This window comes from Coffea arabica, chromosome 10e (assembly GCF_036785885.1).
Source record: "Coffea arabica cultivar ET-39 chromosome 10e, Coffea Arabica ET-39 HiFi, whole genome shotgun sequence".
NCBI classification, from domain to species: Eukaryota; Viridiplantae; Streptophyta; class Magnoliopsida; order Gentianales; family Rubiaceae; genus Coffea; species Coffea arabica.
Genome location: NC_092328.1, coordinates 12,459,692 through 12,485,426, shown reverse-complemented (window position 1 = coordinate 12,485,426; position 25,735 = coordinate 12,459,692). Strand labels below are relative to the sequence as shown.

Below are 25,735 nucleotides of genomic sequence, written 5' to 3'. Positions count from 1 at the left end.
GGACCGGCCACCCGAAAATTTGAAAAAAAATCTCTTACCCTTTAAAAAAAATGAAAATATCAACTTATATCCTAGTCAAAATTATACCCCCTCCCCCCTCCAACCCCAAAAAAATAATCTCGAAATCCTCTTAGCATCCCCTAAAAACATTTAAATATTGTAGTTGTTTCCTTATAAATATTACACTTTTTCCCAAACTTTTCACAGAGTACAAGAATACTTCCTTAAATATATTTTTCGACAAGTTCTGCTCCCTTCCCTACCCAATCTCAATCTCTAGTAGAGTCGATGATCCTATAGTGGGAATTTTTTAAAATATATATATATATAAGTGCAGTGTAAACTAATTTACTTTTTTATTAAAGGGTCGCTGTGTTTTAAAAAAAAAAAAAATTAAACACCTTAGAACTGCTTGCTATGGAGAAGCTTACGAAAAGGATACCAAATACTACGCACGAGAAGCAGCAACACAGCCAAGATTTATTACAAATCTTAAACAGACAAATTAATACTTTTTAACGGGAAACTGACAAGTCCAGCTGTTATGCTGGTACGATAGTAGTATGTTACACATTTTTTTGGACACTTGGGAGTTCATCTAACGTTATTACAAGCGCTCAATTTCACGCAATCTTCGAAGCTGTCGTGCAAATGCCATCACAGTCATGTCTTCTTGCAGTTGCGCTGCTCGCATGGGTAATAGCGGTGGGAATCTGATCCAGAATCCGGATCATCATCGTCATCATTAACTTGATCAACTTGAACCGCAGGAGCAGCTCTTTTGTGGTTAGGACCAGTGGTAACTTTTCGGCTAGGATTTGCATCATTCAGAAGCTGACGGCCATGGAAAAAAACCCTCTTGGCATTTGCTTCAAGAGATCCAATAACCAACAGAAGAGCAACAGAAGCAACGAGCAAAGTCTTCATGATTACATTACACAACCTGAGAAAAAGGATTAATGTTGTTAAAGGTCAGACTAAAGAAGAATAAGAAGCCAAGAAAAAGCACAAGAATTAGGGTTGTAAATAAATGCCTATATTAGTTAGTCGAAAGTTGGTACCTGTACTTGCTTGTGGTGTGAGAAAAATGATTCCAGAGTTTGAAATATATATAGAAGGATGATTCACTGTGATCTGAATTTACTAGTGGCCAACCAAGGTTACAGTTTAGGCACTCAAGGAAAAAGGTTGTAAGCAGCCACGGATTTAAGGGGGGGCTGGTGGGGGCTTAAGCCCCCCCCCCCCAAGCCGCCGGAAAACCCCCTATATATAGGGGATTCCGGCGGCCAGCCCAGCCATTCCGCAGAGGGCAAGCTCAGGCTCCTGCTTGATGATTTTTTCTTTGTCTGATGAGGTCAGACATTCCGCAGAGGGTTGCACGTATCCATACCCAAACCCTATGGCAGAGTTGCAATAAGTCTCTACGGTACCATCCCTAGATTCTAGGTTGATGTTGTTCAGCACAATGTGGCTGCAAGGAACCGTGTCGCTGCATGCAAATTTCATGGCGTTTTTGCTTTTGGAAGTCCCGCTAATGTTCTTGTACATGATTTCACTTATTTCAACTGCAGAACTCTGGATATAAAAAGTCGTTGTCAGGATATTTTAAGGATGAGTAGATAAACAATTGCCTGCACTTTTTTTTTTTTGGGTCGAATTTTAGTATCATTCAGAGTTTATTCACCAAAGAGAGCAGAAAATACAAAGTCCGTCTGGTTCCCAATTAACCAGCTATTCTGGAAAACCATGAAGCTAGAGGGTGAATCATACCTGGTTCTGGCAAGGCGTCGGCGAATCACAGTAGAATTGGTCAATGATAATGGGATTTGAAACGTCATCTACTCTCACATTCTGATATCGTACCCCTCGAACATACCCAGATCCTCCCTGCAGAGCTACCATTTTTAATCATTCTCCATATAATTATATGTTTTTATTATTTTTATAATTATTGATTCTAAATTTTACTTATTAAATATATTTATTTCGTCACAAAAAAATTTTTTAATACACTTCGGCCCCCCCAAAAATAAATTTCTGGCTCCGTCCCTGGTTGTAAGGGAAGATTAACAATAATTTTATGCAATTGGAGGAAGGTGTAGCCACCAAACAATAATCAAGATTAAAATCCATAATTGAGAACCGATAATGCTGACCTGCATTATTATATTCTGATTTTTTTCAAATATGTTTCCTAGTTGGGGGTTAGCCTTGAGAGTGACAATGTAAAATAATCTTTTTTCGCCCCTATTTATTGCTTATAAACCCTTTTTATTGTCACTTTGGAAATATTTGACAGGATGTCAAATCAAGATGAAAGAACATCTACATGAAAAAATTTCCTATTTCCATAGTTTTTTTGCCCAAATTTTTTCCCACTAGTTTATATCTAAGCTTTTAGTGATTGTTTCAAGGTAAAAGAACTTTTTTCCATCTCTCTTCTTGATCATTTATTATGCAGTGAACGGCATTCATTCCTTGATTTGCCCTGGTGCTGCCAAAAGTATTAATGATAAAAAAACTATAGTAACAAGGGCCACCTAGATGGTGATGATCTCCACTGCTGGAGTAGTTTCAGGGACAGGGGTCAATCCTGGAGCATGTCATGAGCTTTGTTAGTGCGTACCTTCTAAAACTAATCGACTTTTAAACATTTGTTATATATTTATGTATATGTAAATAATGAATGACAGCTTTATCATTTCAATTGCATGCGTTTTACATGTGAATGATAAAGTTCTTTTTTTTTTTTTTTAAACCAAGATGCTTGGATTTTATTGCCTCAGAACAGTTGTTGAGGGGGACAAAAGCCTGACCTCAACGATACAAGATAAGTACAAGACACCTATTTACTTAACTCGACGTCGCCGAATAGACGGGTAGGATAGTTTATCCAACCGATAATCACCCCTAGCTATACCTGGTAAGTCCCTGAAATGTTCATAAATACATACCGATTCAACCAAGGCACACCCCACATTGGCTAGAACATCCGCAACCTTATTGGCCTCACGATAGCAATGCTTGAACTGTATACTCCCCTGAGAGAACTCGCAACACTGCTCGATCTCATAACTAATCGTCCATGGGCATTGGTAATCATTCCTCAGAATCTTTATAAGCACTAGCGAATCCGACTCAACCACCAACTGCTGTAAAAAATTCCCAAGCGCTAACGCTTTGGCCTCGGCCTGCAAGCTAGTAGCAACATCAAAGCAACCAGCGAAAGCTAAGATGAACTTCCCTGAGCCATCCCTAAGAATCCCCCCACCACCACTCAACCCCAGGTTTCCTTTGGAGCACCCATCTATGTTAAGTTTAAACATTGACAGCCGTGGAGCCTGCCAGTGAACCAGACGAAACTTAACCACATCAGGGCGTTGCTCCACCAAACCCAAGAATTGGGGCCAAGATGCGACCTGTTGTAATTCCCCAAATTTCATCCAGTATGCGTCTTTCAAGTTTTGAAAAATAGCTCGACAAATAGATCGGACATCCTTGATAACCCCTTCAAACACTGCTGAATTCCTCGTCTTCCACAAATTCCAACACACAAATACGGGTAGGAGGCGAAAGACAAATTTTATCCTCGCGGACTTAGTAGGCTTGTACCACCAATTCGCCAACTGTACGGTTAAATGCTCCTGTGCCAAATTAAGACCAGAGAGAGATCCGAGAGGCCCAAAAAATTTCCAAACTGCCTTTGCGACATCACCCGATATGAATACATGTTGTAGCGTTTCAACAATAGGCTCCAAACAGTAAAAGCATTTAGACGGTAAGTGAACACAATACCGGGTTAAAATATCATCCAAAGGCAACCATCCCCGCAACAAACGCATCATGAAGAAGGAAATTTTTAGAGGGATGTGAGGATGCCAAACCTGACTGAACATGAAGGATGAGGGTTTAGCCTGTAGCACCTCTTGGAGGGCCGAGGATAATGAGAAACTCCCAGAAGATGACGCCGTCCATACCATCCTGTGCACCGAAGAAATACAGGGGATCGGCATGCCCACCACATTCTGGACTAAATCAGGCGGAAGGACATGAGACAACAAGCGGCTATTCCATGTCCCGCACACAATAAAGTCATGGAAGGACAAATGATCCTGCACATCCGCTCGAAGATATAATGCACCTGACCCCGTCCAATTGTCATACCAGAAGTGGCAAAAACCACTATAAGGTCTCCAAAGTATAATTAACTCCACAAATCCCCTAAAGTCCAACATGCGGCGCCATGTTGCTGAACTAGGAGATCTCAGGGCAACCTGACAAGGGTGAGTATCATGACAACATTTGGCTCGCATGAACATAGCCCACAGTGAGAGATTCTGCCTAAAGGTCCACCACAACTTGCAGGAGAAAGTTCTATAAGTGTCATCAATTGACCGAAATCCAACGCCACCCTCCTCTGGTGGGAAGCATAAGTCTCTCCACCGCACCCAATGAAACCTCCTAGACTCTTCAGTCATCCCCCACAAGAAATTTGCACATACCCGCTCAATCATATGAAATATACTTTTTGGCATGACCCCTGCAGCCAAGAGGTGGATGGGGATACTTGAAAGCACGTGCTTAATCAAAATGATCTTCCCACCCGATGACAAGAGCCGAGTCTTCCAGGAGAGGACTTTATCAATCATTCGCTGGCTCAGATCCGCAAAATAAGATCCCTTGCACCTGCCGGTATACAATGGAAGTCCCAAATACCGAATGGGGAACCCTCTTCTCGAAAATTTAGTAACTCGTTCGATGATACCCTGACGAGCCATTGGGACACTTGGATGAAGCAGGAACCCACTCTTACTAGTGTTCACCAATTGATCCGATGCCTTTTGATATAGCTCTAACACTCGCATAATTTTCTTTAACGAAGAGGCCGACCCATTGGCAAAGATTATTATGTCATCCGCAAAGGCCAAATGAGAGATGGTAGGACAGTGTCTTGGCACTTTATAACCCACAAAATTCGATTGGGAATATAATAAATTCAAAAAGTTACATACACTGATAGGACGAAATTGAGAGAAGGAATACGGATTTAGGACCTTTGGAATGAGCACAATTGAGGTAGCTGTGACAAATCGAGGAAGTTCAGCTCCACAAAAGAAACTAAGAATCGCTTGAAAGATATCAGGACCGACCACCTCCCAAGCAAAGGTAAAGAACTTTCCAGTGAAACCATCTAGGCCTGCTGCACTATCACCATCCATAGTGAAGACCACCCTCGTAACCTTGTCGAAAGAAGGGGCCTCTTCCAGACAGCTATTATCAATTTCGGAACTCAAGTTGGGAATAACATGGACCAGTCTAAAGTCTGAAGAAGACTCCGCCGATAATAAATCATCAAAAAACTTCACGGCTTCCATCCCGATTGTGCCATCATCAGTAATCCAAGTGCCTTGGGAGTCTCGAATGCTGTGAATTGCTGTCCGATATCTTCGCTGTTTCACCACTGAATGGAAAAATTTAGAATTATTATCCCCGTGTTGGAGCCACTTAACCCTGGCTTTTTGTTTCCAGAATTGTTCCTCTACAGTCAGGACCCTCTGCAATTCAGCTTGTACCCGTTTCAACTCAATAAAATTCTCCTCCGAGCTATCTACCTCAATCTGAAGCTCAGCCCGGGCCACCGCTGCCTCGGCCCTCTTCACGTTGAGAAAAACATCTCCAAACGTCTCCTTATTCCATTGCTGAATAGCATGAGAGACTCTCTTCAGTTTGGTCCATACGCGATAAAACGGAGAGCCACTGACATCACCTTGCCAAGCCATCTTCACTACATCCAACAGACTATCCTTAGATGTCCATACATTAAGGAATCTAAAAGTACGAGACTTATTGTCCAGCCTGGTAGAGAAGGAAAGGAGAAGTGGGCCATGGTTTCCCGCACCAAGTGGGAGACAACCATCGAGGTCGAATCGTTTAAACACGCATTGTTAAGTAATAGCCGATCTAGGCGCTTCCAGATTCTTGCTCGCCCATGTCTATTATTACACCAAGTGAAGCTGGACCCAGAGAACCCTGCATCAAGCACACCAGCTTCTCCCATGAATTGGGAAAGCTCCAAACCCTGAGATGGCTGAAACGGCCGACCTCCCTTCTTCTCATTCGGAGATAAAATAAGGTTAAAATCCTCCACAATATACTATGGCTCGTGACAAGGCTTGTCGCGAAGCAAAGCAGGCCATAGCCTCATCCTTTCCGCAGCAGTACATTTAGCATGAACAAAGGAAACAATAAAAGGACAAGATCGATGGGGATGACAAAATGAGATGGACAAGTGTTGGTCAGACTCCCCAACAACCATGGAGGTAAAAGGAAATCTAAAGAAAATCCAAAGATCCCCTGACGGGTTAGAGATCACATGATCAAAATTCAAACGCACACGAATTGATTCCATGTCTTTTGTGGAGAGTTTAGGCTCACAGATCCCAACCACCGACAACTTGTGTAACAAAATTAATTTTTTGAGCCTTCGTAAATTTGGAGATCAAGAAATCCCCCGAATATTCCAGAAAAGTGCACTAATCATTAGATAAAGCATGAAAAGAATTTTGAGAGTTGTGTTTCACCAACCTGAGCTCTCAATCCGATGGAAAATTAGCCCGTATGCCACGACCCGAGCTGTTTGACGCCCCTGCTCCAGTGTCGATAACTGGTCTACATTCAGGTGATCAGTCACAGAATGAGAACACTCTGGTACAGTACCTTGTGGCCTTGGCAATCGAGGAGACAAACAGCCCGCGCTAATGGGTTCTTCAGGTGAAGAATTGTCTGTTCCTTCGAAGTCGTCATCGCCATCCTCCGTTGCTTGAGAGTCTTCCTCCACTACCCGATCAACCATGTCATGGATGATACTAGTAGCCACCGCCTTCAACGCATCATCAACCATAGAGGGTAGGGAAACTGGAAACGGAAGGACAACCTCCCAACTAGCGGCCTGTTCAGCAGCAAGAACGGGAGCCGCAGCAGAGACTACAGGTTTTGATGGCAGTGGCAGCTCTACCTCCTTGTGTAAGAGGATGCCACCCATAGTTGGGGTAGGAGACGTAGTATCCCCAGTTCGCACCTGAACCGTGCCTAAGTGAGGGAGTACCAAGTTATGCGTCTGATCGGGACTTTTCGCGACAGGCAACTCCACAGCCGCTGAAGCAGTAGCAGATGACGATTCTACCAACATCTCCTCGTCTTCTTGTAGCTGCCCAGCAGGCTCCGTCGTCATCACAGGAGGCAACGAGACCACCCCACACTGATCCTCCATAGAAGAAGTCACCACGGGTTTTGCTGAAGAAGGTGCCATATCCTTAGCAGCAAGAACCGAGCCGGTCTGCTTAGCCATCTCCTTCCATTGTATGCGTGGGTCAGATTTTGATAACCCCTTGGACCGGAGCTCTGGCTTTTTAACGTGGCATTCGGCTTATTCATGCCCCTGGCGATAGCAGTGGGAGCAATAGGTCGGCATGTGCTCATGTAACAATGGCTGCCAAAAACCCAGGCCCTCACCTAGTTGTAGTCATATACGGGATGGTAATTCTTTTAACAAGTCAACCTCAACACATACTCTCGCTACACTAGGACGGGTGAGATTAGCCGTTGCAGAATCGATGAAGAGAGGTCGCCCCAAACATGAAACAATTTGAAACAAACATTGTTTATCAAATAGGTGGACTGGAAGCATGGCCAGATTGAACCAAACTGGAGCGAGTGAAGATTCCCTGTCAACGTGAAAACTTGTAGACCATTTGAAGACACGCATTGGACACCCAACCACATACCAAATACTCCTTGTCCAAATCCGTCCTTGTCCAAATCCGTAAGAAATCCGCCTCGTTGTGCAACCTGATCAGGACATGCCGAGCGTCAAGCAGCCCAATGGAAAACGAGTCATGCAAGTCGAGTGACGTAAAGAATTTGCACACAGCCTCCATTGCTGGCCGCTGTCTGGAGAACTTTCCGACTAGCGAGAATCGAAAGGGAGTCGCTATGGACTCCATAGCTGCTGTAGAAAAAGATATGGCCGGCTCTCCACGATGGGTCATAGAGGTTGCCTTAACCTGAAGGCTGGGGAAAGGCGCTGAAACGGAGGAGAATAGCTCAGAGAATGTTTTCTTACGAAACCCAGGTGACGTAGAAGGAGGCTGCCCATCATCCGGAGGTGGCTGGGCAACCATGGCAGCCATAGAGGTTGCAGCGATCAGGTTCACAAAGTGATCAGTCCATAAGTTGAAGATGAAGCTTCTCTACTGATATTCTGTGCCTTTGATGGGTTGGAGGTAATGAAAGGAAAAACAAGTGATGAATGAAGTAGGAGAAAAGGTTTGGGTGTTGTCCTTAACATACGTGGAGAACCCAAAAGGTTATAGGACCAATAGCAAATTATTTTTCTTATTGAGGCATATCAACAAACATAAACAAGGCAAAACTTAAGTCTGTACGGTTCAATGAGTTTGGATAGATAAGAACTCCCAAATTGTACCAACAACAAATTAGAAAAGCTTTAAGATAAATAAAGAAAGATGAAGGGAAGACAAGCTTCAAAATTTGGATGAAGAATCAAGTGGATGTCACGAGGGAATGGGCAGAGTCTGTTGTTGTTCTAATAGGAAAAGAACTGGAAATGGGTTATTGATTTTTCGGAATCTTTATGATGCAGGAACTAATCATGAGTTATTGATAGATATCCGACCCCCCATGAATCTATCTTCAAATGGCCTGGCCTCAATTTTTTGCATAAGATGAGTATCCCTTTTTTTTCGGTTAAAGCTCTTATAGTTCTTAAAATAAACCTAATCAATAAAATCATAAAAGTTATGATGATGAGGTCCAATTAGTTATTACTAAATTTATTCTTAAATATTTTGAGTCATAATATTAGTAAGATAAGACATTGTTAATACGGATAAACTAGAATATACTAAATCTCTTCTTTATATGCAAAATAGTATAACTCATCAGCTATGATGTGTGACATCTAAAGTATATGAGTATTAGGATGATTAAGTTTATTAGATCAATCCACATAGTTAAATGTCAATGGATTGATCTCCAAATGACAGGAGTGTAAGTGATCCTTAAATTTAAAATTGTCATAATATCTTAAGTGTGAATTATTACGCATTGACTCTATTTGATTGCTTTTCATAAATGAGTGGTTCAAATCTTTAATGATTGGATATAATATGAAGCATGAAATAATAATGAATAATCTATAGGGATACAGTACCATCTCTAATGATAGAAAGAGGTATCTCATTATTAGCTACTTGTGTAAATAAAATTCGAAATTCTTTTCTCATTATTAGCTGCTTGTAGAAATAAAATTCTTAACTCTAAGTGGAAAGGCCTTAGAAAAGTATTTCAAGCACTTCTTCATTAGAGTTATACTTTTGGACAAGAAAATAATGTTAGTCTAAATAAAATAGACACATATTCCATACTCTAACACTAATATAAAATAAGCATGATGGGAGATATTAATTACACGGAAAATATTCACTGAAAGATGAAATTGTCTGCTTGACTATTCTCATTAATTGGATGATTGTTATGGATTATTAGATGTCAATTTTGATCTATAAGAATAATTTAATTAATTAATTGAATCAATAATAAATTAAAGGAATTTAATTTATCTAACTTTTATTTATTAAGAATTGTAACTTATACTTATTACCAATATATTTGAGAACCTAATGGATTAAACATATTAAGAACTTCTTCGATTAGACTAAAAAAATTCAAGTAGGAACTTATATGATAAGTTTTAATAACTTATCGTTTTATCTGTGAAACAAATTAAATTTATAGACTTATAGTGCAAATAAAGTTATGTCTTCTAAAATAAAAATTGTATTAGAAGATGGAAACTAAATCTATTTGGAAACTGGTTGTCTTATTTCTATATGGATTACTATACCCTATTTGTCTATAAATACTCTCATAATCTAAGTTAACAACACTAATAATGTCAATTGAATTGTGCGAAATTTCGTGACTCTAGTGAGAGAAAATAGCAAGAAAAATAAGTTGGTTAGATAGAAATCAATGGATTCTCTCTCTTCTTCCTTAAGCCGATTTAGGGTTAAACCCTAAGTGTTGCTTCATCTTTTCTTCAACAACTTGTAAGTTGTAATCTTGATTATAAGTTAGCATTTTTGTAATTTAAGAAATTTCTTCCCAAAAGGTTTAAAACTAAGGAAATTCATGTGAATTACCGTTAGAGACTGGATGTATGGACAGTTTCAAGTGAATTGATATAACTTCACGTACATCCTTGCTTCATGGTGTAAGGAGATATACACCCTTGAGGTTGAGGTAATGTGCTTAAAGTAACTCATAGTCATATGGAATTAATCAAAGAACAGTCTATTAAAGGAGTAAAAATCTTCAAAATTTGCTAGACTTACCTCTATGATTCCGTAATTACAAGCTTTTCATATGAGCTCCCAAGTTTTGCAAGCGTGTTTGTGTGTGTTTGCATTTTTTCTTTTTTGTATAATTATCCATATTTTATCTCCATAAAATGAGGTAGAATTCACCTTGACTAGTTCACAAAACAAAAAACTTCAGAACAAATATACAGATTACAAATAAGGTTTATGTGTAAAGCCCAAATCTTGAAAGATCCCAACTTTCTTTTAATCCCTTCTCCAGGAAATGCTGTATATCAGAAAATTTTGCTAATGTGGCTGCCCACTGATAAGTGAATATTTAATGTACATTTTATATAAGTTTGGCATGAACTTTTGGTAGGATTTGAGAAGATTAAAGCCATATTTGAATTCTTTTGGTGATAATTGATTAAATATTGTTTAAGTGTTCAAAACTTGATAAATGAGTGGATTAACGCATTAATTTTTCTGAAATTGTGAAGGATATTGATATATGAAATTCATGCACGAGATGAAGAAAATGTAAGGATCATCAGGAGGACAAAAGTACAAGGATACTAGGAGCAAAAATGAAGAAAAAGGAAAGAAGTGAAAAACTGGAAATTGATTAGCACGGATCTGAGAGAACAAAAAGAGCTCCGAGCCCTCGTCTGTTCTTCTGGAGCAGTGCATCCGAGGTCAGCCGATCCGAGCTCGGATCCATATGGAAAGGCCTCGGATCGATCTTCACCACTCGGATCCGAGGCTCGGATCTGCCTCTCTCTTCTGCAAGTGGCACAACCATTTTTTCTCACTTTTCACACAACTTTCCATCTATCTTGGGTGAAAGAATTCTGTGGCACATGCTTTTGCAACAAAAGGAAAGGCAAAATGAGTTATTGACAAGTCAAAACAACACATCTTTTGACTCTCTTTAACAAAATCTTAGTTGTTGGAATCATGAAGGAGAAAAAAGGTGCTTTCCACCACCTTTTATGCAGAGAAGCAAGAAGAAACAAGGAGGACCATACGTAGGGAATTTTTCCTCTTGTAACAAATTTCTCTCTAGCTAGAAGTTCTTGAAGAAGCACTTGGAGACTTCACTTGTAATCATCTTGTACAAGACATAGCAGAAATTTGAGGGTTTCACCATTAATTGGCTAAGCTTTTCTTTATCTTTCTTGTACTTGTACTTTATGAGGTTTGCATTAATTGTACTTTATGAGGATTGTTATATCATTCATGAGTAGCTAAATTTCTTTATCTAGGGAGTAGATGAAACCTATGGCTAAATGATATGAATTGAATGTGATTTACACTTGTTGTATCTTGTATTAACTTATCTATTTGTGCAGTTGTAATTACTTGTTATTGTTTGATCACCAATAGCATGTTTATAGTTGTTATTATTCAATGAGAATTGGTAGTAACAATAGAAACACATAAGTAGAGCTTAAGTTGTATGTTCATGAAAATAGAGGTACACTTAAGTGGATTACTTAGCATTTCATGAAGGAAAACAGAGTAGAACTAGTATTTCACCATGAAAATAGGGAAAACTGGACTACTCTAGGCCATTTCATCATGAGAATGAGATCTGGTAATATTGGAAATGAATCCCTAATTAAACAAGGATTGTAACAAGAGGTAAATCTATTCATTTGTGTTGTTTATGCCATAAGTGGAATTTACATCCCTAGATTTAATTTTGAGTGAAAGTTCTCCATTTGCATTTAGCACTTATTAAACCAGATTTGTATAAATTAGCATTATAATCTTCTTGCTCAGATTTATCGTAAGTCTAAATAATAGAGAAAATAAGGGCCTAGCACTTGTTTAAATTGCTCCTTGTGGGATCGACCTGATATTTGCCCAAAACTACTAAGTGACCTATATACTTGCAGTCCAACGGGTAAAATTTGAAAATAAACTTGTATTGATAAAAAAAAAAAACCCCGTCACCCACAAAAGAGATGCATAGACAGAATAAAACTTTATACTCGAGTTATTTTAGAGGTGATCTGGTAACCCTAGAAGAGGTAAATTAGTGGGATATGAGTGTAATAATGCTAAACGCATGCACTTGCGAGAATACTATTTGAACGCATGCTAAATGACGATTGCTGTGATTGTGTCCAGTTGTGGTCATTATTGATAGTTTATCTACTGTGATTAATGATGATTAATATGGAGAATGTTTTCATGCTAGGGTACAATATATGGTGGATGATCTTTATCTAGTCAAATGGCAAATTATTTTCTTTCTTGTGATCACTAGGGTCAGCCGAATGACTAGCAGAGAGTTTTTAGAATCTTTTTCACAGTCAAATTCAGGGTCTGAATCCTGTACTTGACAATTAAAAGTGAAAAAGATGTGAAGAAGGACGTTCGGGTTTAAAAAATTATTATTAAGGTTGTGTTTCTCGTCTATATTACAATTTTGGCACGTTTCTTCATCCATATTTATGCAGTAGTAGAGAGTAGGGGCAAAGCTATTTTGACTCCCCAACTTTTGCATAGTATAGAATAACCTATAAAAGGTTTTGACTTTCTAATATTGCTCCACTCTTGCCCCTATAAATTTTAATAATATTCTATCTATCGCAATAGTTGCACCCCAAAAGTATTGAATTTTTCAGATTGCCTTGACCTATTCTATAATGGAACTTTGAATTAGGACAATACATCATGCTGTTTTTATTTTCTTTCTACAAATCTTATTTACTTAAACATTGAATTTCTCTTGTATGTTCAACTGCATGAATTATAAGCAAACAAATATTCATTTGGCAGTTTGAACGTGTACCATTATTAACCTATTGAATATATTAGAATATACATCTTGTACTTTTATGAGTAATATAAACAATTGGACAATTTTATACCATTAGACAATCTAATAACTACTGGACATTATAAATCACAAGGTATACACTGTTTATTTTATTTTTGAATTATTGGAATAAACAGGTGTATGTCAATTAATTTATAACAACACTTGGTTGTATTAAAAGTCAACAAAACACATGTTTTAAGTTTAATATAAAATATTGTACCCCTAAATAAATACCCTGACTCCTCCACTGCTAGAGAGGACCAAAGGCTAATAAGATATATCGATTCAATGCATGTGCTGCAGTAGTGTTTATCTTTTTGGAAGTAAATCTTAATTAGTGTCCTATTCATATGGTAATCTTGATTAGAAGAGATATCTAGCTTGCTATCAACCTGACATTTACACATGGTAATCATTTGATGTAAAAGTATGCCTAGAATCTCTGGTCCACCATAAAAATATTTGAGAAAAATATTTGACTGTTTCAAGAGCCATATGCCTAGAATCTCTGGTCCACCATAAAAAAAAAGAAAAACTAGTATGCAAAAGAAACACATCGTCTGATGTTTTAGAGCTTTAATGTATATCATAGATAAAAAGGAGTTGCATAGATTACTGTTCATCAGTTTTAGTCCGCTGGGTAATTTCATCATTTGAGAAATTTGTGCTCAATGGGTTAAGCATGTTGCATAATGTTAGCAAACGAAACCAAGTCTAGAAGTATTTATTTATTAGTTTTATTGGAGTTAGGTTTTTAGTAGTTGTGAGATTTAGGAATTTGTTTTTTATTTGGTAATTTCTTATGCAAGTGATTTCTTTTTCAACAAGTCTGATAGGTTATAAATAGGACATTAGTTTAGACTATTTTCTAGAGAGAGAGTCTAGAAGAATTGTAAGATTTTCTATTGTGGTGTGACCCTGTGCGCATTTGTTACTCCCTCTGTCCTATCGAGAGTGTCATACTTTCTATTTTGAAATATTCCTAAACATTTGTCATGTTGAAAAATTTAAAGCACATTTTAATCTCTCTTTCCAATGTAGTCCTTCTTTCTAATCATAGGCATGTTATCAATCAAATTTAAATTTCGAATTTGTAGGGGTAAAAAAAAAAAAAGCACAAACATTACAATCAAACCACTATTGTTAAAAAGTTAGATTCTTCAAAACATGATTAAATAATTGTGATGGAGGGAGTATTATTAGAACCCTAAAATTTGGGTTCTATGCATAACACTATGATGCACGAGTTTGTGGAAATTGACCTTTTGAACCTTTATGTATGGAAGAGTGAGAGAGTTCTTAAGTGTTTTTGGTTTAGCAAATTCACTCTAAAGTGAATTGATTTCTAAGGTACCAATCTCTTCGGTCACTGAATTTGTATTAATCTCATACTTATCTTACTAACTATGATTACTCCCATTACAATTGAATTGTTCAAATTCCTACTTATATCTATTAGTTTCCAATTCTTCCATTTTAATGCTTTCAATTTTGGTTTTGTTTACAAAATACATCGACAATAACAAATTACCGTTCTACTAATTTCAATTTTTTATGTTAATCTATTGCTTTAATCAAAAACTGTTGATTGTTGCCTCTGGAATCGCTTTAAGTTACCCTCTGCCGTTGGATATGTAAGTACATTCCAACGAAAACCTAAGCATATAATCTGACAAGGTTACAATTTTTAAAAACAATAAATGACTTTAATTTACAATTTTGTAACATTTAGAAATAACAAAAATTTATAAATGACTTAAATGGTTTTACTTTATGAATTTAATTTCTTATTATTGGAAATCTAACAAACAATCATTTATTCCACAAAAAAATCATAGACTATAACATTCAATTTCATCAATTACGAAGAATAATCTTATATATAGGAAAGCATATGATATATGTACACTCTCATTACCATGTTAATTTTTAGGTCAAATACACTTTATCCCCCTGTGGTATAGTTTTTTTTATTTATTTAGTCATTCACATAAGAAACGATTACATCAACAACTGCCGAGATACAGGATCCTTCTTCGAAAACTAGGAAAACTTAACCTATCCATCCGTATATCGCTGCAGACCATAGGGGGTAGCGCTACAAAGAAATTAAACAAAGCATCACTTCCCCGATTCACACCCATCTTGGCCAGCCTGTCCGAGGGTTTATTTGCCTCTCTATAGCAATGCATTATGGATCGAAACAAACTCTGAAACCGCAGCAGATCGTCCAATTCCACCTGTAAACGCCAGGGGCATGCAAGATCCCCTGATATGATCTAAACCAGGATCAGGGAGTCCACCTCCAGGTGCAGATCCATATACCCCCGATCTACACACTGTTTTACCCCACACACCAAGGCCTTTAACTCGACATGCAGGCTAGTGATGACACCAAAGAAACATGAAAAACCAAAGAGAAATCCCCCCTGGGAGTCACGCAAAAGCCCTTCCCCTCCACTCAACAATGGATTGCCAAGAGAACACCCGTCCGTATTAAGCTTATAACCTGCACTCGGGACCACCCATTTTACAGGCCAAATGAGCATCCATTTTGGCCGAGCTTCCAAGGCCGTGTGCAAGCTCTCCCAAGAGCCATGGGACCATGATAGCAAAGGAAACTGTATATGCAATAGTTCCCTAATCCAAGACAAGGTCCGGGCTACCACCACTCCCCCATCTGACCGCCTCCTTGCATTAATGCACTAGTTCTCGCTCTCCACAATTCCCAACAGATTAGAGAAGGTAGGACACGATAGACAAAGGCCAAATACCAATTCGGAGTAGAGAGTAACCACCACAAGATTGCCATATGATGGACTGAACTGATACGAGAAGTCATCCCCTCCTAAATTTCAAACGCCTTCCACACCTGCCGGGCAGCTTCCCCTGTGCAAAAAACGTGGTTCAATCGTTCCCCCTGTGGTATAGTTATTTTTCACATAACCCCCTATAGTTTTAAAAGTTATATGTAACCCTCTCATAGTTTGGATTAAAATGTCAAAGTAATGGACATGATCATTTGGAACGGGACCTATAAAATGTCGAAATTACCCTTATTTAAAAATTAAAATGGCTAAAGCGATCAAAATATATAAACATAATATGCATGACACTTTAATCCCGTATGATTTTATGTTTTACCATATAACCCCTTTATGATCTTCAAAATATGTACATAACCCCCTATGATTAATAAATAATTTTCAACTTTACATAGGTGACAAGTGTCTATTTTACCTAATAGTTTGTGTATCTTTCAGTTTATTTATAGCTAATTTTGAGCTCCTAAAATAATGTGAATGACCATTTTGACAATATTTGATATCCTTGTGTAACTTTGAAAAGACTTGTGAATTCGTCCCTTTTACTTGTTAAAGTTTGTCATTTTTGGTAGGGATGAATGAGCAAGGACAATATGGGGCCATTTACAAAAAGTCATCAACGGGTTGGATGAGAGTATACGGGATCAGATAGTAAATTTCGAGTCAGATACCAAATCAGATACCCGTTAAAAGGTTTTGCAAGATAAAAGATGTTGAACAGTATACGACGTCGAATTGAAGAAGTGAAGCCAGACAATCGCACCAGATACTCGTCAGAGGATTTTTCAAAGAAGGGTGTTTAGCAGTATACGGTTCCGGATAATGAAATTCGTTTCAGATACCACGTTGGATACTTAGGCGGGAAAAATTTGCAACTTGCACAGCTTTTCATCCTTTTTTCTTGCAGCATTTATGATGTTTTGGTAGCTACATATTGGATCCAAGACATCGACTCTTGTCAACTTTATGTCATTGAATTGCATCTTTTTGACTCTTCAAGACAAAATGAAGGTTCTTGTGAAATATTAGAGAAATCTTGAAGATTATAAATAGAGGAACCTTTAGTCTTAGAAGGAGCTTTTGGGAGTCTTTAGTTTCTAGTTAGTTTTAGAAAGGGAGAGAGATTTGGAGCAAAAGAAGGAAACAAAAAGGGTTGTGTCTTGCCTCAAAATCCACCACATTCATAGCCCTTTCCATTTCTATTAGTTTGTAGGATTAGATTAGTGATAAGTGGGTATTTTACGTGTTTTTAATGTGTTTTATTAGTTAGTTTTGGTGTATTTTAACTACTTATATAGCTAATTAATTAGGATTCTAGTGAAAATATACATTTTGTAATTTAAGTGGTAAAAATTGTATTTCTATGGATTTTAATGGTAAAAACTTCATGTTTTTGTAGGTTTAAGGATTCAATCATCAAATGGCATAAATTGAGAAGATAAATTGGATGATTGATGATGATTTGAAGTGATAAAAAAATAATATGAAGTGTAAGAGATGAAATGAAATTAAAGGAAGTTTTCTATCTTTGACATCTTGTGGTATTTCAACTATATCTTAAGCTACAAGCATAGGATTGAGGTACTTCTTATACCATTTTGAAGCTAAGAGATAGATCTACATTTTCCATGAAGACATCAAAATCCAGTTCAGTTGTTTTCCTCATCAAAATGTTGAAATACGGAAGTGGATTTTTATGGTCGAAAGCTGAAATAAACTTTTCTAACTAGTCAAGGGTATTTTGGTCATTTCTTGATCCACAGAGCTCCAATTTGAATGATTCTTAATGCATTGAAAAGTAACGCAAAGGGATACAACTTTTATGTTTTATACAAAATCTAGTTCAACCTATAACATCAAGAAAATATCAGTTGAATTTGGACCAAAAACAGAGCAAGGAAGAATTCTGCCCAGAAAAGTGCAAACCTACAAAAGAGTAAAACGGGGGGTCAAAACGTAAGCACAGGCCTCGTTTTATTCCCGCGTTTTAGTGGATTTTGGCTGCAAATTGCTCTGCAACTTGTGCTCTTTTCACACAACCTTTTTTACCACTTTTTCTGCAAAGATTCCGACTGGAAATGATCAGATGAGCATGGAAACTTTGAGAAGCAATCTTTGAGAGTTTCAAGAGTCAAAAATGATAACTACAAACAACTCCTTTGGCTCTTGAATTCCTCTATAAATATAGGCCTTGGAGACCATTTTCACAACTTTGGAAGGCTAGAGAAACTCACTAAAAATATAGTTTTCACTAGAATTTCCTTAGTTCATTAGTTAGGGTAGTATAGTATAATTAGAGTAGTTTATCCTTCTTGTATTTGTAGTTAGATTTGGATGAAGAATTGGGGAGCAAAGATAGAGAGTTAGAACTCATGTAATAAGGGTGATTTCTCTCCTATCACATTCTCTTTTGTATTTAAGTTCATGTTTAACTATAATACAAGTTTGGATCTTGTTTTTTATGTTTAGTTAAAGTTTATGCCTAGAGTTATGGATGAACTTTCTATATCTTGTTAGTGATGTTTACTTGGTTATTTGACGGTATTATTTTGAGCAAGTTATTTATCACTTTTACTTTTCTAATCATGATTAACCGGCCATTAATTGTGATAATCTTAAGGTGTTAAGTTTGCAATGAGAATTGGAATTTAACACTAGTTCAAGGAATTGATAAACCTAGGGAGTACACTCAAGAGAGTAGAGGTGCACCTTTGTGGCTTAACTGACTTGTTTCATGTAATTTCATACAAGAAATGAACTTGTAGTTAATTCATAACCACGAGAGTAGGTATGGCTTAATAACAAGTATAGTTGATTCACTACAAGAGTAGGTTTCACATACATTAAAAAATTACGCCATAACTAACCAAGATAATAGCATTCCCTTAACTAGTAACTTCACTTGCAAGAATAGTAAGGAATTCCATACCTCTAAGAGTTTTCTATTGTATTTTTGTTACTTTTATAGTGTAGATTTAATTTCTTGTACTTGTGATAGCTTAAATAATAAAGGAGTTCGAAAAACATCGGTAATTGAAAATCTTCCTTGTGGGATCGACACCTATACCCCTATACTCAATAAACAACTCGTATACTTGCGAAAAGTCACGTATGGGGTATTTAGTATTTTATAAATGTAAAGTTTGATTGTGGATGAGCTAATTGATATATGTATACCCCGTGCTCGTCAAGTTTTTGACACCGTTGCCGGGAAAGATTTGTGAATATTGATGCTAAGAGCAACTTTATTAATGTAGACAATTTTTCTTGTTTTTGGTATTTTTGCTATGTCTTATGTGTTATATGACATTTTTAGTGTTTTGTTGAGTCATATTTTTTGTTTTCTATTTTAGTTTGTGTCTTTTAAGCTATCCTTCTTGACTAATCTTGTTTTTTAGATTGTTTAAAAGTAATTTTAGTTGATGAGGAGGGTAGGTCAATTTGGAGAATAATGCATGAGAAGTGGAAATTCGGCAATGAATGGTTATTACGTGCAAAACTCCATGAATAGAGGTAACCAAGAAATTACCAAAGGTATGTCATTTGATGATGCCTTGAGGTGCTTAAAGGCTAAATGCAATTATATAACATTAAAAGTTCAATTGCACACCATTACAAATATACTTGAATAAAAGGGAAATTTTAATGCTTTCAATTCTTATCATGAGATTTGTGACTTGTGTGGAGGTGATCATACTACTTATATATGTAGGCAAGCACACAATGAACGTTATTATGATGAATTGGGGCATTACAATCCTATTTTGATCAAAATTGACTTAATTGGAGTAATTCTTATATTTATGGTAGGGATAATCACTGTACTTATAGTGATTTTTCATATTTTTATGATTACCAACCCGAATTTGTCCAATATGAATCTAAACCATCTTCGGAATTAGCAATAGAAAAGTTAGTTAATACACGTTCACCTTGAGAATTAGAGAGTGAACCATTAGCTAATGATTCTAATGCATCTTGGGAGCTAGCCATAGAAAATTCTTCTAATGAATTTGATTTAGCTATAGAAAGGCTAGCTAATGTGACCTCTGATCGTTTTACTAAGATTGAAGAAAAAATAGATGAATTAGCTTCTCACTTTTGTAGAATTCAAGAACAATTACATGTTTTGTATAAAATTATTTCTTCTAACAATATGCAAATGATCCTAGCATGAATGGTAGGAATGTTGTATGTGAAAATGGATTATATTTTGATCAAAATGATGAATCCAATTTGAGTTTCAATGAGGAAATGTTCATTTCACAAGATAATATCTTTGGAACTAACTTTGAATCTCAAGATATGAGTATTAATGTCTCATTTTTCAACCCCTTCAGGAATGTATTGAGAATATAGGTTTTAAAGGTATTATTCCCCAAGAAAGCCATGCGGGCGTTCCTTTGGTGGGTACTCAAGTGATGCACATTCAAAGTAATATTTATGAATCACTTGAGATAGGTAAGCCACTTCCACCTCTCACATCATTAGAATACGTGGCTTTTGTTGTTAAATCACCTTTAATGATCCACCACGTCCAAAAATGGTGGATTATTCTTTAACAAAACCTCATTGAAATATAAGGTGAAATAGTCAAACTAATAACTATAAAAAAGCGCTAGTTGGGAGGCAACCCAATGCTTATTTAAATTTATGTTATTTTGGTGTGATTTTATGTTTAAATTATGTGTTTAAGTTGTTTTGTTGTTTTTCATTTGTAGGATTGGGAAATAGAAGCAAAGGTGGCCAAATGAGGTGAAATAGGCGAAATTTGACCAATGATGTCAACACCTCAAATTGAGTAATTATGATTTTTGATGCATTAAAGAGGTTTAGAATACATGTTTAGATCATCTTACATGTGCGTGAATTGTTTATTTTGACAAAGAAATGATCTACGATGTGTTTTGGACAATTGGGGTCATGTGCGCGATTTTTAGAAAATTGCAGAAATTTCTGTACTAAAAGTGCAGAAATGGAAAACGCACCCATGAAAACGTGGCCAGCCTCGCGTTTTATGGTCACATTTTAAGCTATCTTCAAGAAAATGAAGAAAACGTGGGCAAAAACACAATCCTACTTGCTTTTTGACCCTCGTTTTTAGCCTGGATCACAAATAGAAAACGCGGGCCATAAAACACGACCTCTGCCGCGTTTTCTTCCCTCGTGTTTTTGATTCTGCAAGGACAAAATGAAAAAACGACACATAAAATGCGACCCCCACCCCCCTCCCCGCGTTTTAGCCCACGTATTTTCTCCTCCTCTTTTAAAACAAAGAAAACGCAGCCATTGTTCTTCTCTTCTTTTTTCACCCTCAAGCCGCGTTTTCTTTCTTTCCCATACCCACCTTCATATATCACCAATATTACTTCATTTTCTTGCAAGAAATTATCAAACCAAAAGCATTTAACCTTCATAGACCTTTTTTAACTGATTAAAATCCAACAAAAATACCTCAAAAATCGGCTTTAAGGAGATTGAAGGTTAGGGTTTCTCAACTTTTATCTAAACAATTGGGAGTCAATTAGAGGGTGTTTCGTAGGGTTTTTTTGCATTATTAGCATCACCAAACATCCTTCTATGTGATTGACGTAAGTTTCTTCATCAAATTTTTGAATTTTAGAAGTTGATATTTTTCAATTTCCTGAACTTTTTGACATCTTTTAATTTTGAATTTTTGATGATATTTATTGGTGTTTTTGGCCTCCATTATGTATTAAGGTTGATTAAGCATGTTTACATGTTCAAATGTAATAAATTGATGAATTATTAGTTGTTTAAATTTTTAATTTACTATATTTAGAAAAAATTAGAAAATTAGCTTTGATTGTTATTGAGCCCTTTTTAATGGATGTTGATGATTAAAAATGGTTAGTTGATGATATTTTAGCATGTACATTGTGTGTAGAGAATAATTTTGATGAATTTTGTGATTTATGTAGATAATTTTTGCTTAATCATATTTATAGCTCAATGTGGATTATTGTTACTAATTAATGATTGTTATAAACTTGATTATTGCTAATTTCATTAATTGGAACATATTTGTTGCCTATTTTAATAAATTGCTGATTTTGGCAATTTTTGATAATTTTAATGACATGTCTCTCATGTTATAATATCGAGCATTATTGAATATTTAGTTAATTCTTTACAATATGGAGATGTGTATTTGTGGTTATTGGTGCCAATTTTAATCCCTATACATGAAAGATAATTGTATAAAATGGCTACATTTACTATAAATGGAAAGTTTCTTCTATTAGGTGTTTTATAGAATTTAATTCTTGTATAATGTGAGTGTGTGCTAAACTTTAGAAAGGTGTATGGGAAGTTTAATGATTTTTTTTCTTTTTAGACACCATGGTAAGAAGAGGACGAGCTATTATTCGCGAATCATCTAGCGAGAAAAGTGTCGAGAGGACACCATCTCCGGTGCCCCAACAAAGAAGATCGCGAAGAAGCTCATCTAGGCGACCACCTCCTCCAAACTATGATGTTGAGCGATTCACGTCAAAAGATAATCAAAATTGGTTCGAGGAGCGTGAGCACATGGAATTTATCTATGAGATGCACATAGTTCCGGACATCGATGTCATATATCAGATTACGAAAGCTTTTGAGCTATTGGAATTGGCGCCTATTCTTAATCTCCCTCACCACATATACCCTGAGTTGGTCCGAGAATTCTATGTCAATATCGACAACAATTGTGGTGAAGAGATTAGATCTTTTGTTTGAGGGAGGCGATTGACCATCACTAGAACTACAATTGCTCGAATTCTTGAGTGCAATAATCAAGAACCGGTCATTGGTTTGAAGAAGGGATTTACTTCACCCAACAAGCATTGGGATCCTTCACATACCATGACAAGATTTGGTCTACAATACCAACCGTTTCGTTCATCGAGGAAAGAGGCCATACTTGCACGAGTGTTCAACTATCGACACCGCCTCATTATTTATATCATGGCGCACAATGTGATTCTCAAGAAATGCTGTCAAGGAGAGGTTCGACATAACGATATCTATTTCTTGGATCACTTGTTCCATGACTGGGAGTCTCCTTATGCTCGTATTCCACTGCCGAATATCATAATTAGCAACATAAGGACAGCCACCCGACAAAGTACGACTTCCTATCGATTGGGGTTTTCACGTATCGTATCCTTGATTTTTGAATGGGAAGGCGTCAATTTGGAGGGCACCCACAAGCTCCGGTGTGACCTATGGATGAGTTAAATGTTTCTACTTTCATTGGCATGGGCATTCCTAGGACAATTTACCTCGTCCAGGAAGAGATAGATCAAGATAAGCTGGTCACACTGAGCAAGGCGCAGCCGGTCCCTCTACTTCTACTAGTACATCGACTTCTGTCAGGCCATCTACTTCTGCCCCACCACCGCTGCCACCTCCTCCACCTCCACAACGTTCCAACTGTCAGCAACTCTTTAATATTCTAGACTGCCATCAAACTCAAGTCATTGAGCGACTTGATAGAATCGATTCTCGCCTAGATTCTTATGATGTTAGGATGTGTCAAATAGAGGATCATTTAGGCATCACTCCTCAACTTTGTCCTACTCCTGGAGATAGTGGTGATGGTCACGAATCCGCTAGTGAGGGAGGCATTGGGCCGATACATTGAGCTGCATTTTGTTTTTCTTTTATGTTCCTTTAGTTTTTCTTTTCTTTTCTTATGTAGGGTGACGTTCAGTTTTTCTTTTCCATTTAATCTTTTGGGACAGTGTTAGTAGATGTTTATGTCTTTTGGCGAAGGTTCGTGATTCATGGTTGATCTAGATTTCAGCCATTACACTGGGGGTAATTCTTTCTATCTTTTGTTGTTTTTCTTTCTCTACACATTGAGGACAATATGTATTTTAAGTGTGGGGAAGGAAATGTGTGGTACTTATAGTATTTTTGTGCTTATTGCTTGGACTTGATGTTGGAATATGAATTGCACTTGAATGTTGTCAATCTTGGGTTTGTTGGCAGGGAGTTTCATCCAGTTTTAAGGGGAAACTCTGCCAAAATTTTTTCAAAAATCTTGTCCAAATTTGCCCCAAAAAGTTTCAAATTCTTTTTACTTCTGAGATAAATATATGTGACTTGAAAATTTCTTTTCTCATTTAACTTGGAAATGACTATTATATGATTATAATTTGTACATTTATAGGAAAGTATATCTTGCAAAGTGGAGAAAATTATGTTTACATTTTACAAATTTGACGAAATTTCTTCTCTTTACTTGATTTTACATAGTTAAGTGATAAATATGGTCAATAAGTGCAATACTCTTCTCATGATTATATATTTGAGGGACTTACTTTGAAAAATGAAAAGAAGAAACAATGAAAAAAAACAAAAAACAAAAAAAAACAAAAAGAAGAAAAAAAAACGAATTAGATTTGTTCTACTCCAATGGTTCTTGTACTTAGTAATCGGGAGTCTTCATCTACAAATGTCAACTTTCGCGTAAAATGGTGCTTGAATTAAGAGTATGCAAGGCAACTTGAGTATATGAAGTGTTGAGTAACCGACGATTTTCATCTAAAAATGTCATTTTTTGGGTCAAAAGGCACTTTCACAATTTAAGTAGATATTTAGCTATGTTATATGAATAAATCCCTCTTTAAGTTGAATAAGAAGATGATCATGGGTTTAGGAAGCATTTTTATTGATAAGATGAGTTACTTGGTTGTGAAATTGAGTTGAACTAGTTAAAATTATGGCATAATTGGCTCTCCTTTACTTGATATTATGAGTACTTGAACTTAGTTAAGTGATTGCATAATAGTTCTTTACCTTGTTTTTGAGGAAATGAAGTTGAATGGTGCACATATGTTTATTTTCAAAATTTTGGATCATTATTGGTTTGTATTTCTTATTACTTGAGGACAAGTAATGGTTCAAGTGTGGAGGAGTTTGATAAGTATGTGTTTTTAGTGTATTTTATTAGTTAGTTTTGGTGTATTTTAACTACTTGTATAGCTAATTAACTAGGATTCTAGTGAAAATATGTATTTTGTGATTTAAGTGGTAAAAATTGCATTTCTATGGATTTTAATGATAAAAACTTCATGTTTTTATAGGTTTGAGGATTCAATCATCAAATGGCATAAATTGAAAAGATAATTGGATGATTGATGATGATTTGAAATGATAAAAAAGAATATGAAGTGCAAGAGATAAAATGCAATTAAAGGAATTTTTCTAGTTTTGTTATCTTGTGGTATTTCAGCTATATCTTGAACTACAAGCATCAGATTGAGGTAATTCTTATATTTTGAAGCTAAGAGATAAATCTACATTTGGTATGTAGACATCAAAATCCAGTTCAGTCGTTTTCCTAGTCAAAAAGTCGAAATACAGAAGTGCATTTTCATGGTCGAAAACTGAAACAAAGTTCTGACTAGTCAAGGGTATTTTGGTCATTTCTTGGTCCACAGAGCTTCAATTTGGATGATTCTTGATGCATTGAAAAGGTAACTCAAAGGGTTACAACTTGTATGTTTTAACAAGAGCTAGTTCAGCCTGTAACATTGAGAAAATATCCATTGATATTGGACCAAAAATAGAGCAAGGAAGAATTCTACCCAGAAAAGTGCAAACCTGCAAAAGAGTAAAACCGCGGGGGAGGGGTCAAAATGCAGGCATAGACCGCGTTTTATACCCACGTTTGAGTGGATTTC

General features: G+C 36.6%; 1 protein-coding gene across 1 annotated transcript; it reads right to left on the bottom strand.

Moving 5' to 3' along the window:
* Positions 1–2,446: 2,446 nt before the first annotated feature.
* Positions 2,447–7,348, bottom strand: LOC140015108 (uncharacterized). Its single transcript, XM_072066993.1, has 3 exons — positions 6,586–7,348; positions 2,955–5,785; positions 2,447–2,494 (listed from the first exon to the last, which is right to left on the bottom strand). Exons 1-3 carry the CDS (start codon positions 7,346–7,348, stop codon positions 2,447–2,449), a joined length of 3,642 nt encoding a protein of 1,213 aa, XP_071923094.1.
* Between the last annotated feature and the right edge of the window lie 18,387 nt (positions 7,349–25,735).

Bases quoted from the DNA above. Each gene is read 5' to 3' on its own strand.
- LOC140015108 (XM_072066993.1), bottom strand. From the start codon at position 7,348: ATGGCTAAGCAGACCGGCTCGGTTCTTGCTGCTAAGGATATGGCACCT. The intron at 5,786-6,585 runs GTTGGTGAAACA...TGTTGGATGTAG, and splicing joins CCATCGGATTGAGAGCTCAG to TGAAGATGGCTTGGCAAGGT. The intron at 2,495-2,954 runs GTATGTATTTAT...TACTTTTGGCAG, and splicing joins GGTGTGCCTTGGTTGAATCG to CACCAGGGCAAATCAAGGAA.